General features: G+C 41.5%; 1 protein-coding gene across 1 annotated transcript; it reads left to right on the top strand.

Moving 5' to 3' along the window:
* Positions 1-5,790: 5,790 nt before the first annotated feature.
* On the top strand, positions 5,791-14,147 carry arhgef19 (Rho guanine nucleotide exchange factor (GEF) 19; the record flags this gene model as incomplete). The annotated part of the gene is made up of 15 exons (XM_083895228.1): positions 5,791-6,463; positions 6,862-7,341; positions 8,217-8,349; positions 8,434-8,519; positions 8,646-8,902; positions 9,559-9,719; positions 9,831-9,983; positions 11,422-11,551; positions 11,736-11,810; positions 11,910-11,999; positions 12,989-13,152; positions 13,312-13,470; positions 13,554-13,633; positions 13,721-13,825; positions 13,993-14,147. The coding sequence occupies 15 exons, from the start codon at positions 5,791-5,793 to the stop codon at positions 14,145-14,147; spliced, it is 2,901 nt and encodes a 966-aa protein (XP_083751354.1).
* Between the last annotated feature and the right edge of the window lie 255 nt (positions 14,148-14,402).

Genomic DNA, 14,402 nt, shown 5'->3' with positions numbered 1-14,402 from the left:
CTCTATGTGTCCATGTGATGGACAGGTGACCTGTCCAGGGTGTATCGCGCCTTTCGCCCTATGTCAGCTGGGATTGGCACCAGCGCCCCTCATGTGGAGGATAATGAATGAATCAATTTCACCAACACTTCCAAACTCCTTAAAGGTCCAGTGTGTAAGAATTAGTGACATCTAATGGTGAGACTGTAGATTGCGACAAATGAAAGACTTCTCTGCTCATGGCCCACTTTCTCAGGTGTTTCGCTGAACTACGGTGGCCTTTGCAAACCAGAAAGCATGTAAGCACTCATTTACAACTCTCTCCACTCTCTCTGCAGGTTTATGTGGGTGGAGCTGGTTGACCTCCACCAACGAGGTACATGTGTTTGCCCAAATTTGTTCAGAAAATGTCTGCAATGGAACCAGGAACAAATGACTACATTTTGGCCGTGATCCGTAGATGCTAGCACTATTTTTATCTCTATTTTGCAGGCACTGAGCTGCCTTGGTGGAGGTCTGTGCTCTCCGAGTGCTTTTCTAGTTTTCATTTGTTTTCATAGTAAGCCTCTGCTTCCAAACACAAAGCATCTGTTTTGGAATGCTGTAGTGATGTGGCGGTGCAAGATGGCGGCCTCTGTAAAGCAAGGCCCTGACTCAAGTACATGTTCTCATTTTGATATCCAAAACGTTTTATACACTTATGCTGGATTCACACGTGCTCAATGGATACATCGACTTAAACACTTCTCATTCACTTTGAACAAATCACCGTTGAGCCTTGCTGAACTGCATTGTGGGTCCATTGTACCACCAGCCCCAAACATTAGACCTGCACACTATCAGGCATTAATGCAATGTGTACAATAGAACAACCTCATTACGCTGTTTTTTCCGTACACCATTTGTTTTGCTTTTGCAGTTCATTTGTGTGGACAAGTCTATTTCTAGAAGACACAGTTGAAGATAACAAAGATATTTAAAGATAACAGTGAAAACCACATCCTCTCTCACACACACAAAATGAGATTACAACTCTTATCAACCACACACAATTACGGCTACTACTGTACAATGATCATTATCCTCTGTGAAACACTGAGCATCCTCCGCACTGTTGCCGTAAAGCAGTGTCAGTAAAAGTAAAACACTATAGAAATGGACTGTGTGTATGTCTTCAGATTGAAGAAACTACTAACAGCCACAGCAGTGAATCCATTTGATTTAACAGCCTCACCTCCCCCACGACAAACTTCAAACAAACTTTAATTATCTGATTACACAACATTTGACTGTAGTAAAGCTGAATCAGCAACAGGTTTATGCTTACATTCATGTGATACGCTCCATTAAATGACTATTCTGAGATCTCTAAGAAGAAAAATATCACAATTAAAAAGGTTCCTCGTTTTGCTGCTGGCGATGGAGTCATCCCAGCGTGTTGTTCATTAACTGCTGTACGCAGACACCGCCCGCCTTAGAGAAGTCTGCTGAAATTACAGGAGGAAACACTGGCAGCAAAGTCCATAACAGTCATAAATAAAAACCTGCTATGACAAGAGCAATTACATGCCTTTTTAAATTGAATTTTAATATAGCCAGATATAACGTTTTCAGTGTATGGAATGTGCATGTGTATGTGTGATCGCATGCTTTCATGTTTCCTTAAATGCAGAGGGGACAAGTTTTCTTTTCACAAACGTGTGTAAAACGAACTTTCAACAATGCTGATTTCTGGCCAGTTGGCTGTTGGCGGAGGATTATGTGAACATTCACTCATTGTGGTAATGTCAAAAGATCAGACACATTTCAGACAATACCCAGGGAACGTCACTCATATTTGATCTCTTATGACAGACTGGAGCGAGAACAAAGTCGAGTTAAGATAATTCGGTTCATCGACAACGGGATTACAATGTAACCACATCCAGACACCAATAAGCTTGTGTCATTATGCAGCTGTGGCCTGGATGTGTTTATATGGTTCAGTGGCTGCAGTATATGGGTGGATCAGTGTAGGCAGTTCCCACACCCTCTCAGGTGTCCTGTGCTCAGGCAGCCTGGCCTAAGCACACACACACACACACACACACACACACACACACACACACACACACACACACACACACACACACACACACACACACACACACACACACACACACACAGATAAAGGCTGCCTTTGTCTGCAACAGGGAACAGGTAACCATTTGTGCCTCCACTACCGTGTGTGTGTGTGTGTGTGTGTGTGTGTGTGTGTGTGTGTGTGTGTGTGTGTGCTTGTGCCCTCTTGTGTGTGTATACATGCATACATGTACAAGTGTGTGTGTGCTTGTGTGAGAGAGAAGCACAGAGTAGGACCAGCCTATAATCACAAGAACACTGTGTGATTCTCTTGATAAACACACCCTATTAAAAACAAAGTTATCTTGTAAGGAAAATTATTGATAGAACAAAAGTTTTACTACTTTTATAACGGTATTGTTTACTTTACTGACTGACCACTTTATTAGGCACACGTGACACCTAATTAATGGCCAGGAGTCTTCTGCTTCTGCTGCTTCAAAGATGTGTTGTGCATTTAGAAATGGTCTTCTACATGACTTGGTTGTTACAAATCCTTATTTGAGTAACTGTTGTACCATCCTCTGTGAAGCCTACAGATGGTTATGTGTAAAAGATCACAGTAGATCCTCAGTTTCTGAAATATTCAGACCAGCCCGTCTGGTTCCAGCAACTATGCCATGTTCAAAGTCACTTAATCTGACTTTCTTCCCCATTCAGTCTTGATCATGTCTACATGCCACACGAATAGCGATAAATCACGTCGATATTTACATTTACAAGCAGTGCAACATGTGTTCCTAATAAAGTGGCCTGTGAAGTCGGAGCACATGAAAGAGATGAAATCTTAATGATTAACAATGAGTCCTTCTCCGTGGCTTTGACTGCACACTATAATAGTAATTCTATGTTTTGAGAGTGTGCAGCAGTTTACAGTGACATAGCGACAGAGTGAAGTGAGCTTAAAAATGACTGATAAAAACACAGTTTTTAAGTTTAGTTTTGATAAGTGTGAAGATGCACCAATTAGTGCAACAATTTTGTCATCATCTTGAAAAACAAGTAAATTAATAAATTTTCTGGACATTATTTTTTACATGAATGTCAATTTTATCAATCAGATTTCCCAAAAGAGTAAACTTGAGCATGTAAGTAGCTTCTTCTCTGTTTATAAAGATCATGGTAAAGAACAAAAGCCCCTCAATGCTACAAAATGGACCTTCTGTGATTATCAACTGCTCTTCAATGTCAGGAATACAGTTCAGTCTTAACATTGTGTTTTGTAAACTACAAACCATTTTTCTCAAATAATTAGCCTGCTGACTAAAATAATGTAATAATAAAAGGTTGAGGTTTGCAAAAGTTAGGTGTATGTGCCTGTGACTGTATGCGTGTATATAGTGTTAGACACATATGAAGCAGTAACATTATCACACAGAGTTAATGTACATTAAGGAAAATGCAGTTTCCGGATGAGCAGCAGAGTCGAGTATGTGGGTTGCGCCCAATGAAAAGCTTGCCAAATCTTCACTGCCAATGCCAAACAGTTTATTCTGCTGCTGACTCTTGTTTGGTGTCGTTTATTGGTTTGGATGAAGAAACTGGCACCTCCTTCTCATGGTGGTCACCAGCTTTTGTCACAAGTCAGCCAGTGTGGTTATGTTGGTCTGTTTGATATAAACAGCTGATCCCACAATTGAGATTGGGGTAGAGATCAGGACTGCAGGCAGGCCATTCCATCCTGTCCACTTCATCAGAGTCTCTGATACACCCTGCTCTGTGGAGGCAGAGTGCTGTCATCTTGGAGGATAAAGTTTGGTCCCACTCTGTGGAGATATGGGATTGCCACTGGTTGTCAGTCTTGAGATTGACTCCAATGATGACAAGCCTTGTTTTTCCAGTGAGGGAAATGCCTGCACAAGAGTTAACAGCAGAATAAGCTGTTTGGAATTGGCAGAGAAGATTTGGCAAGCTTTTCAATGGGCGCAACCCACATACTCGACTCTGCTGCTCAACCCACAAATGCATTTTCCTTACAAATGTGGCACCAAATAAACCGTCTTTCCAACGTTATAAGATCTAATACCAAGAAAAAGCTGTGGCAACAAAGAAATAATCAACCAAAGACATGTCTTTACTTTTTATGCTACGTTTATGTATAAAATATATGTATTTTCTGGGACCAAATAGGGACCAAAACCTGATCTGAATGAGGTAGACCCTAATTTTTTAGGTTTAGGGCTGAAATTTGAATTGTGGTTAGGGATAAGGCTTTGTTAAGGTTGAATGGAAATGAATGGAAGTCAGTGCAGTGTCCTAAGAAGAATAGCTGTGCAACCTGTGTGTGTGTGTGCACACGTGCCCATGTGTGTGTGTGTGTGTGCACCAGTCATTTTACCTGGTGTTTAAAAGAGAAGTGGAGGATTACCTGCTCAGGAAGCAGGGAGGGTAAGAAGAGGCTGAGCTCACGGGCATGTGTTTAAACAGCCTGTCAGGATGGACAACTTTGTGACACACACTACTGATGCTCACTCTCTGTCTCGTTCACTAGAGTCAGCTGGCAGGAAGTGAACCAGAGTGAAGGAGGAGTATAAATCTCAGGTGAAAGGTGCTGAGAGCGCTGAGGATGTTCGCTCTTCCTCCGTCTGTGCATCTGTTGTGGTTTTCTGTCTGGAGGTGTGTGTGTGTGTGTGTGCATGTGTGCGCACACACATTTGTGTGTGTGTGTGTGTGTGTGTGTGTGTGTGTGTGTGTGTGTGTGTGTGTGTATGTATGTATTTGTGAGAGACAGACAGACACACAGACAGATGTTAAGTACAGGGGCTGAATGCTGTGAGTGAAGAGGTCTTTAATTAGAGCAGGAAGACACAGCTCAGGAGACACACTACTCTAGACTTAAGAATGTGTGTGTGTGTGTGTGTTTGTGTGTGAGAGAGAGAGAATACTATCTCTTTAAGACCTTTTCTGGTATAGACGCTGTTCTTATCAGGACCAGTAGTTCTCCAAAACCTGATTTTAAATTTACATTGTGGTTCGTTTAAGGTGAGGGACATCACTTTGTTTGGACTGTCCAAATGAAGAGAAGTCAATGCAGTGTCCCAAACCTGTGTGTGCATGTGCGTGTGTGTGGTGGTTTATTAAACTCTTGTTACTGTTCATTATAAGTGAATATACTGAGTAACACTCAATTGAGTCTAAGGAATCTCTAGTGGGATGAAGCTGAGTTGTCAACAGTCAGTTGTGTCCAGTCGACCGTGTCTGATTGCAGGATCTGTGGTTTGCTGTTGTACTGGTTCAGACTGAGGCACCATTTTGTTTCTTTACATTTTCCCCTCAATTTTGTCCTCTGTTTACTTTGGATGGTTTAGTCATATTATTATTTTAACTGCAGGATCGATCATTGATAACAAAAGACAAGAAACATGTACAGTATATTGTTGCTGAATCCTGGGTCTCTGTTCTAGATCTTCCACACAGCTTTTTAAACTGACTCACAGTGCAATGTAAATTGCATTTGAAATTTAAGTGCATCTACAATATAGTTGTTTGTTATGCTATTATGCGGGAAATGCCCCGTGGTTTTTGCCACAAAACAATTTCTGCATGAAGACAAATAAAGTATCTATGTAACGTTATTAATGTAATCCAAAAATAAAAAAATTGGGATCCATTATCCTGTACAAACCCATTTTTCTAATCTCATTTTCCTTTTCTTTTCTCCCTTTTCAGCTCCCATGTGTTCGTTCAGCCATGCTCCCTGGTTATGGCTTCTCACCTTTTCTTGATTTCCAACCCCACCTTCATGTTTTTCGCTGCCGCGGAGAGCGTTCGAGCATGTGGATCCCTGGCTCGGGAGAGTCCCAGGCTCTGAGCGAGGCCCAGGACGCCGGGCCGCTCCTCCACCAGTGTCACCATGTCGCCGTTTGTCAGCAGGAAACTTTGGCTTTTATTGAGCTACAACCATCGGTGACTCCAAAACTGAACGGCCTCAACGCTCAGAGGCCAACAGTCATTTCTGACGCACAATGTTTAACGCACTCTCTGCCACTGAATGGTTTTGGACACACAATAAATGAACTGAATGCCATGAAGAACGGCTGCCACAGGACAGACAATGAACATGAAACAACCTTGAACTTGAATTCTCATACCCCTGGGGCTGAGCTCCACTGCCAGGATGGGACTTTGTTACAGGAAGTGACTGAAAAGCCACAAACTGGCACAACAGTATGTCGTCCTCCCTCCACAGCGCTTAGCCTCCCTCTGTCATTCCCTTTGTCCTCGCTCTACTCAAACAGAGACTCGTGGGAGTCTCAGTTACCATGTTCTCCATCCTCACCTGAAGGTCCTGGGTGTCAGAGCCCAAACTCCTGCCAGCCTCAGAGGAGAACGTCACAAGGTTCACTGAAGGAAAAGTCAATCAGTGAGTTTGCAGGTCTTTACATTATGTGCAAAATATAACAATAATACATTAGATACAGACTTTATTTTTCCACAAAGGGTCATTTTCTACAGTTACCACATGAACACATTCATTCAATATACATCTTGATTGTCAGAGGAAAGTTTGCAATATGGAAATCTACTATGCAAGAGAGCAAGGCAAAGAGCAGAAGAAAAGTTTAAAACAAGTTTAAGAATAAAAAACAATCTATGAAACAAGAACAAACAAAAACCAGAAAAGAAAAGCGGAATAAAACAAGGTCAATGTGTGATGGCATGAAGCCAGGGTGTTAAAATGATTCAAGTTGTAAAAATCAAAACAAATATATGAATATAAATCTCTTTTATGCTTCCTCATAATCAACTTCTTGTTTCCAGGAAGAAAGATGCGGGTTTATTCCCCGGACAGCCCGAGCGATGAATCCCTCTGCAGCCCAGTCCTGGATGCAGACGACATCTTCCCTGGACCCTTTTCATCTTTCCTGGAGGAGGACATCAGTGGATTAGACATTTCAAGTCCCTCATCCACAGATGGTGCTGCAGATCTTCCAGACCTCAGTCAAGATGATATATTTACTCTACCTTCGGGACCACTGAGGATATTAGAGGACTCCATATTAGTGGGGAGGGAAGGTTGTGGGAGTGTGGAGACGTCCAGTGCCACAGGAGGGAGCTTTTTGACACGCAGCCGTCAGGTGGACCAAGAGCGGCGACGCTTCTCAGCCTCAGAGCTCATATCTAGACTGCAGTTATCACAGAGGAAGAACTCGTTCACATTGAAGCTGGGGAAGTCTCTGTCGGCTCGAGTTGCCTCCAGAGACAGACAGAGCTCCCACAGCCTCAGCCCAAACCCCGACTGTGAGTAACACATCCAACATCTGCTTATCAAAGGGTATTGCATGTCCTATTTTTTCATTTAAAGTGCAGTGTCCAGTGAGGAAAAATTGTCTTATCACTTCACTTTAATATTCAGGTCCATGAATGTGTAGTTTGAGCGCTCCAGAAAAATCAGTGAAAACGCTATGTCACCCATCTGTACTGTAGTATACAGTAAGTGTAACACAAGGATTATATGACTGGGATCAGAAAGTCGTCTTCAATGTACACTACATAATTTGAGTCTGATGGCTATAATCTTCCACATTTAAAACATTTAGCATACAATAATCATACATTTTACACCAAGTTATTGACTCATACAGACACGTTCATACATACATTCAGGCCAACTACATAAACTGGCTGTATATATATGTGTATATAATATATACAGTATATGTATATAAATTTATAATATACATATATGTGTATATATGTATAAATATCTATATATCAGTGTGTGTAATATATATATACACACTGATATATAAATATATATACACTTGAATCCACTTTGTCACCACTGAATGTGACTAAAATTGACAACACCATGATGTTATTCAAAATATTAATATATATAATAAAGAACAAACAGTTGATGAAGTAATGTAATGACAGAACATGATGAATTTTGATAATATGCAAAATAAAATAAAAACAGACTGGTAAAAGTCTGAAGCTGATGTAATCATCATGAGAGAACTAAATGAATTAGCTGCATCCATATTTATTTCATGTATTATGTTTGGTTGGTTCATGCTATTTCAGTAAATGACATCCTGACCCTTTTATACCCCATAAATCTTGCTTTATCACTTAACCTCGCTATAAACTTAATTTATATTTGTCTTCAGATAAGTCCAACTCCAGGCACCGCAGCTCAGGAGGCTCCACTGACAGCGCCCCCCACAGTCCTGTAGGACCTGCACCTTCTCTACCCAGTAGTGACAATGGGATGCCTTTGCATAGATGGAGCACAAAACTTGGGTATTTACAGATTTCATGTATGTCAGCACATGCGGTGTAAAAATGAAGAGTGTGTGTTAAAGTGTTTTCAAATTGTCCTCACAGAATGAGAAAGAAATCCATAGAAGAAGACTTGAGCTCACTTCCATCTGTTGCTAATTCCAATCGCTTGTCAAGGTTTTTGCCGAGTTGTGAGTTTCCCTAAAACACACAGATTTCTTTCATCTGTATATTGCATCTATGTATGTCAACTGTGTATTCATACATTTTCCTGCAGTGATTTTATTTTATTTTTTTAAATTTGTTTCCTCCTGTAGCAATTCTGTACCAGGAATACAGTGACGTGGCCATCAACAGAGAGATCCAGAGGCAACAGGGGAAGGAGCCAGGCACGGAGGAAGAAGGTCTCAGGGACGAGGGGTCAGACGGGACCCCGTCTCCATCCAATCTGTCTCCGTCCAGTTCCTTTCGCTCCTCTCGAGGCTCTGCTTTTGCTCTGTGGCAGGACATACCCGACGTACGGACCAGTGGTCAGCTAGATAATTTCAGCAATGAGGAGAGGAAGTTACAGGAGGTTAGTCACAGTGTCACATGTTTTGTTAACCTTTGACATCTTATTGTCATTTTATGAATATACTGACTGTCTGACCTTATTCCATCTGCTTCTTTTCTGTAGAACAACCCATAGTCACATGATTCTCAGCTGATGCTTTTGTTCTCAGTATTTTTAAATAGGAATATAAAGTTAGGGGCTGAGGGGCGGAGCCTGCTGTGGTCACATTTGTGCTCTCTCTCTCAATTCACTTCACCAAATCGTTATGATGTCCACAAAATGAAACAGATAACAGGGAAGCAGGCACTGTGGGCATGATGCTGACCTGTTGTTGCCCGTATCTAAATCTGCAGATGCTGTTTTCAAAAACTAAAACTAATGTTTTAATGCATCAGACTGTACAGGTGTTTCCGCTGTAAGTGTGTGTGTGTGTGTGCGCATTTGTGCATCTGTGTGTATCTGCGTGAGAGACAGAGAGAAGGATGTGTTAATTTTGTGGTGGTAAATGTACACTGACAAGAGAGTGCACTGTCTTAAGGTAACACTTCCATTTGGAGATGTGAGAGTTCAGAGTAAAGTACCACTGGTGCTACAAGCACCATAGTTTGAGAACCTACATAATGGGCCTTTAATGCATCATATTCCAAACTAACATCATCTTCACCCTCCATGTATAGGCAAAGTTTGAGTTGGTGACTTCTGAGGCGTCGTACATTCGCAGCCTGACGATCGCGGTGGACCACTTCATGCTCTCGCAAGAGCTCGCCGAGTGTCTCGGCGCTCAAGACAAACAGTGGCTTTTCTCCAAGTTGCCTGAAGTCAAAGATGTCAGTGAGAGGTGAAGTAAAATGCCTCTGATATCGCTCATGCCTCCAGACCTTTGTTTCGACATGTCACAAATCAAGTCTCGTGCTCTGACTATATTTTTCTGCTTACTCATGGGCTGTAGGTTTCTGCAGGACCTGGAGCACAGACTGGAGGAAGACATTCTGCGTTTCGATGTGTGTGACATTGTCCTGGATCACTGCCCAGCTCTGCGGAGGGTCTATTTACCTTATGTAACCAACCAGGCCTATCAAGAACAGACATACCAGCGTTTGCTGTGAGTAAACGCCTCCATTATCGGTGGAATAACTCATAGTCTGATTTGGAAACCAAACATTTAAGTGTAATATATTCACACATGCACTAACCTCTTTTTGAGTGTAAAATTACATTATTTTGAAGATACATTTTTTGGTCAGTTGAGAAAATTGCAATGGTGTTCATTCATAAAATGTTTTATTGTGGCTCAGGAACTATATTATGAGATGGTTAAGATAAGCAAAGTGATATGATTAGTGATATATAGTGATACAACTAGGTAATGCATCACTGTTGATGGGTCCCATGTTTTGAGATGGACATTACGGTACTCTCTGAGTGACAACAAAGATGCTGTCCCTGTGTTTTTGTCACACCCACAGCCCACTTAGTTTAAATGAGACATATTATGCAAAATCAACTTTTTAATCATTTTAATACTTATATTTGGGACTCTGGAGGTCCTATGAGTAGAAAAGTGTGAAAAAAGACGACTCACTCATGTTTTTGTGGTCCGCCTCAGTCTAAGTACAGGAGATAAAACACGCGATGTTGACTTCCGCACTCATTGTTACGTCACAGTGAGACATTCCTGGAATTTTTGTCTCGCAGAGCTCCACTCTGCCCTAAAAATCCAGAAGAGCAGAAATGCTAAAATTCTATTTGTGTGCTGCACAGAGTTCTACACAAACTTCCAGCCTCAGAGGATTTACGTGTCCAGTGGATACATTTTATATATGACTGCAATGTGCCGGCTGCAGTCGTCAAATGATCACTTTTCCAAATGCTAACTGCTGTTAGCTGTCGGAGCCTCAGTGACACTAACGTAGTTTCCTGTTTCTCATTTGCATTTAAAGAGACAGGCACTCAAAACAGAGCATTCTGAACAGGGCTGTTTTGGCAGGGTGATTGAACTGCTGTGGTGCTTCATCCTTGAGGTGTTTTGACCAAAGTCTATCACAGACATGTTCATTAGGACACCAGGGAACTAGGTTAACTTGGAGAAATAGGGTATTATATTAGTCCTTTAACTGAATGCTTCAAGGTTCAATACATTGTGTGTTCAGTTGGTCATCTGCATACCTTGGTTATTATTATATTTCACTCTCCTCTGACCTCTAGGCAACAAGGCATTTTCTCCAAGAGAACTGCTGTAGATGAAGTGGTGCTTATTAGGTACACCACTTCAACTACAGTTGGGTGTATATGTGAGGATACTGTCACTGTAGAGCATACAAACCTATTGTTTCATGCTGGATGTCCATACTTTCCTCTAAGGGTACTCAGGTGTTGTATCACACCTGCATGACTTAACTTGCAGAAGGTTCGTTTTGAATTACTGAAGATTTCTTTTTCTTTTTTTTTTTGTCAGGGAAAACAGCATTCTGGAATTCACTCTCAGTTTCTCTTGAAGTCATTAACGTGCTCCTCTAAATATGCACCCCTTGTCATCTCAGGCACGACAACCCTCGTTTTCCCAGCATCCTGGCTCGTTTGGAGGAGGACCCCATCTGCCAAAGACTTCCTCTGACCTCTTTTCTAATCCTCCCATTTCAGAGGATCACTCGGCTTAAAATGCTAGTGGAGGTACACGATTAAATGTTCGCTGCAGAATTCATGTTCACACTTGAAACCTAATTATGTGAAACTGTAAATGGGATAATATTGGGACTGGCCAAGCAATTTGCCTCAGCAAGTTTTTCAGCAGTGCATGAAAAGAGTTTGTTTTTTTCCTTGGCGTTCCTTCAAAAACGTCTTTATTTTGTTGCAGAATATCTTAAAGAGGACAACACCGGGCTCTCGGGATGAGGACACTGCCACAAAAGCTTTCAATGAGCTCAAAAAGGTGGTGATTATATCATGGCTAATAGCCAGTTGGATGAGCTCCAGTATTATCAGTGGTGAGGCACAACAGTAATGACTGTGTTGACGCGTGTCTTCTTAGATCATCAAAGAATGTAACTCCAGTGTGCAGTCAATGAAGAGGATGGAGGAACTAATTCACCTCAATAAGAAAATTCATTTTGAGGGAAAGGTGATGGAAGTTTTTTTAATTTTTTTTTTTACTTTTTTATGTCACCATTAGGGCCACTGTAGGTAGGAAATGGTGACCAATGTATTTCAGAAAAATCCTTATGATACTTTAATGAGATGAAGTAGAATCAATTTAAAACACTGATTAAAACATAATCTTCCATATTAGAAAATCTTAGATTTACCTAAATTGACCTCATCACCCGTGTGTGTGTGTGTGTGGGTTTTCTTTGGTTTCCTTCAACAGTGCAAAAACGTGCAGATTTGGGGATTAGACAAACTGGACACTCTAAATTGACTGTAGATGTGAGTGTGAGTTGTTTGTCTTCATGTGTCCCTGTGATGGACTGGCAACCTGTCCAGAGTGTACCCTGCCTTTTGTCCTATGTCAGCTGGGATTGGCACCAGCGCCAAGAGATCACACAGATGACACAGTGATTTTAACCCAGAGTCACCTTATCATCACATAATGCCTGTCCTTGCCTAAGGCTCAAAACTGTCGGTCCAAAACATAAAAAATCCCCAAAACCCAAGTCCTGCTACAAGTGAATACTGCATGAAAACTGTAGGAAACAAAACTAAGGCACAAACACACAGACCAATGTTTATCAACTCTTAGTCCTAATCAAGGTCTGACAAAAATAAGCTGGAAAAACATACCACATGTAGGTGGAGTTATGTTCCACAGTCGTGGTCACACAGTATTGGGCCCCCAGATGTGAAAAAATAGTCAACATTTATCCTGCATTCTGTATATCGTAAAATTTAGTGCAGTACATGCCATTTTAAAAGTCTGGATACTAATGACAATAAAATACTCACAATTCTAAAATCACATCTTTAAAAATCTGTTGCAAAGCATTATATCCTGAAGTTGATCCAGAAATATGTTTTAAATGTATGATTTTTCACCACAATGCCTCTAAAATGTTACCTTTTTGCACTAAAATGTGTGTTTATTGCTCAGTAACTTATTTCCTCTCTTTGCAGATCTTTCCTCTGATCTCTCAGTCACGCTGGCTGGTGAAACACGGTGAACTCCTGGAAGTGGACACTCAGATGATGAGTATTTCTGGATCAAAGCTGAAGTTACCCACCAAGCCAGTGTACCTCCACCTGTTCAATGACTGTCTGCTGCTGTCCCGGAGGAAGGAGTGAGTAGAAACTGACATCATGGTCTATGGAAGAAGAGCTCAAACAAGTGCTTGGGACATGAACTTGAATGATTTTTTTGTTTTCTGAAATTTGAGGTAGAAGCTTTCTTTTTCTCTATGGTTTTAAATGTAAAACACAACAATATTTTTCTTTTGCAGTACCTGGAAGTTCATGGTGTTTGTTCACGCCAAGATTGGAGAGCTGAAAGTGAAGGATCTCAGTCAGAAGCTCCAGGGCATCTCAGGCTTCATCTTCCACCTGCAGCTGTGTGAAGGCCAGCAGCTCAAACACCAGATCCTGCTCAAATCACACACTGAGTGAGTAACAACGCAACAATCACTTTGCTATAGCTTCAGCAGGTGGCGCTCTAACTGTCCCTGTTGATTCTGTTGCGTTCAAGGAGCGGGAAACAGAGATGGATCACAGCGATGTTCCCATCGGATCCACTTGAAGACATTGAACAGGCCAATGAGAATGCCGGTCAGTAGAGAGGTCAAAGTTCACAATGACTCTGTGTTTATCTCTTTATTTCTGTCATTCATTTGTTTTTTGTTTGTTTCCTCTTAGTCATATCACAGGTTCAGTGTATCAGAAGCTATCAGGCCCAAGAGCACGACGAGTTAACACTGGAAAAGGCCGACATTCTTCATGCTAAGACCATTACAAGTGATGGTAAGAATTTAAGAAGCTGCACTCTAGCTCCAGTCTGCTCCTCAATATTAACGTAACATGACTCTAAGAATCTTTGTGAATCTCATGCTGTCTCAACTTTACATAAGGATATAGATAAAAAAGATGTAATGCTCCGTTTGATGTCTAACATGTGTTTCACCCACCAGGCTGGGTGGAAGGCATCAGACTGTCAGACGGGGAACGGGGCTGGTTCCCCAAAACCTACGTGGAGGAAATCACAAGTCGCAGCGCGCGCCTTCGCAACCTCCGTGAAAATATCCGCATCAAATGTGTCACACAGAAGTTGGAGGGAGAGGACTGAATTTTACTTTTAAGCTTCTGGATCAAAGGTTTCTGACTCTTCTTACTTATTTTCTTTATCATGTTAGCAACACAAGAACAAGACAGGCTTTTATACGCAAGTGTGACAACAGTTCACAGTAACCCAAACCAGGAAAAATTCTCCACCCAGACTTGGTATTAACATCCAACCTGAGTAATCTGATCACATGTAAACAGCTCCAAGTACAAATCTGTCCTGAATACAGTGTGTCCTCAGATCCAATCACAAAAAGCA

The sequence above is a fragment of the Microchirus variegatus genome, assembly GCF_963457635.1.
Source record: "Microchirus variegatus genome assembly, chromosome: 9".
NCBI lineage: Eukaryota > Metazoa > Chordata > Actinopteri > Pleuronectiformes > Soleidae > Microchirus > Microchirus variegatus.
This window is presented reverse-complemented; position numbering and strand designations above follow the sequence as displayed.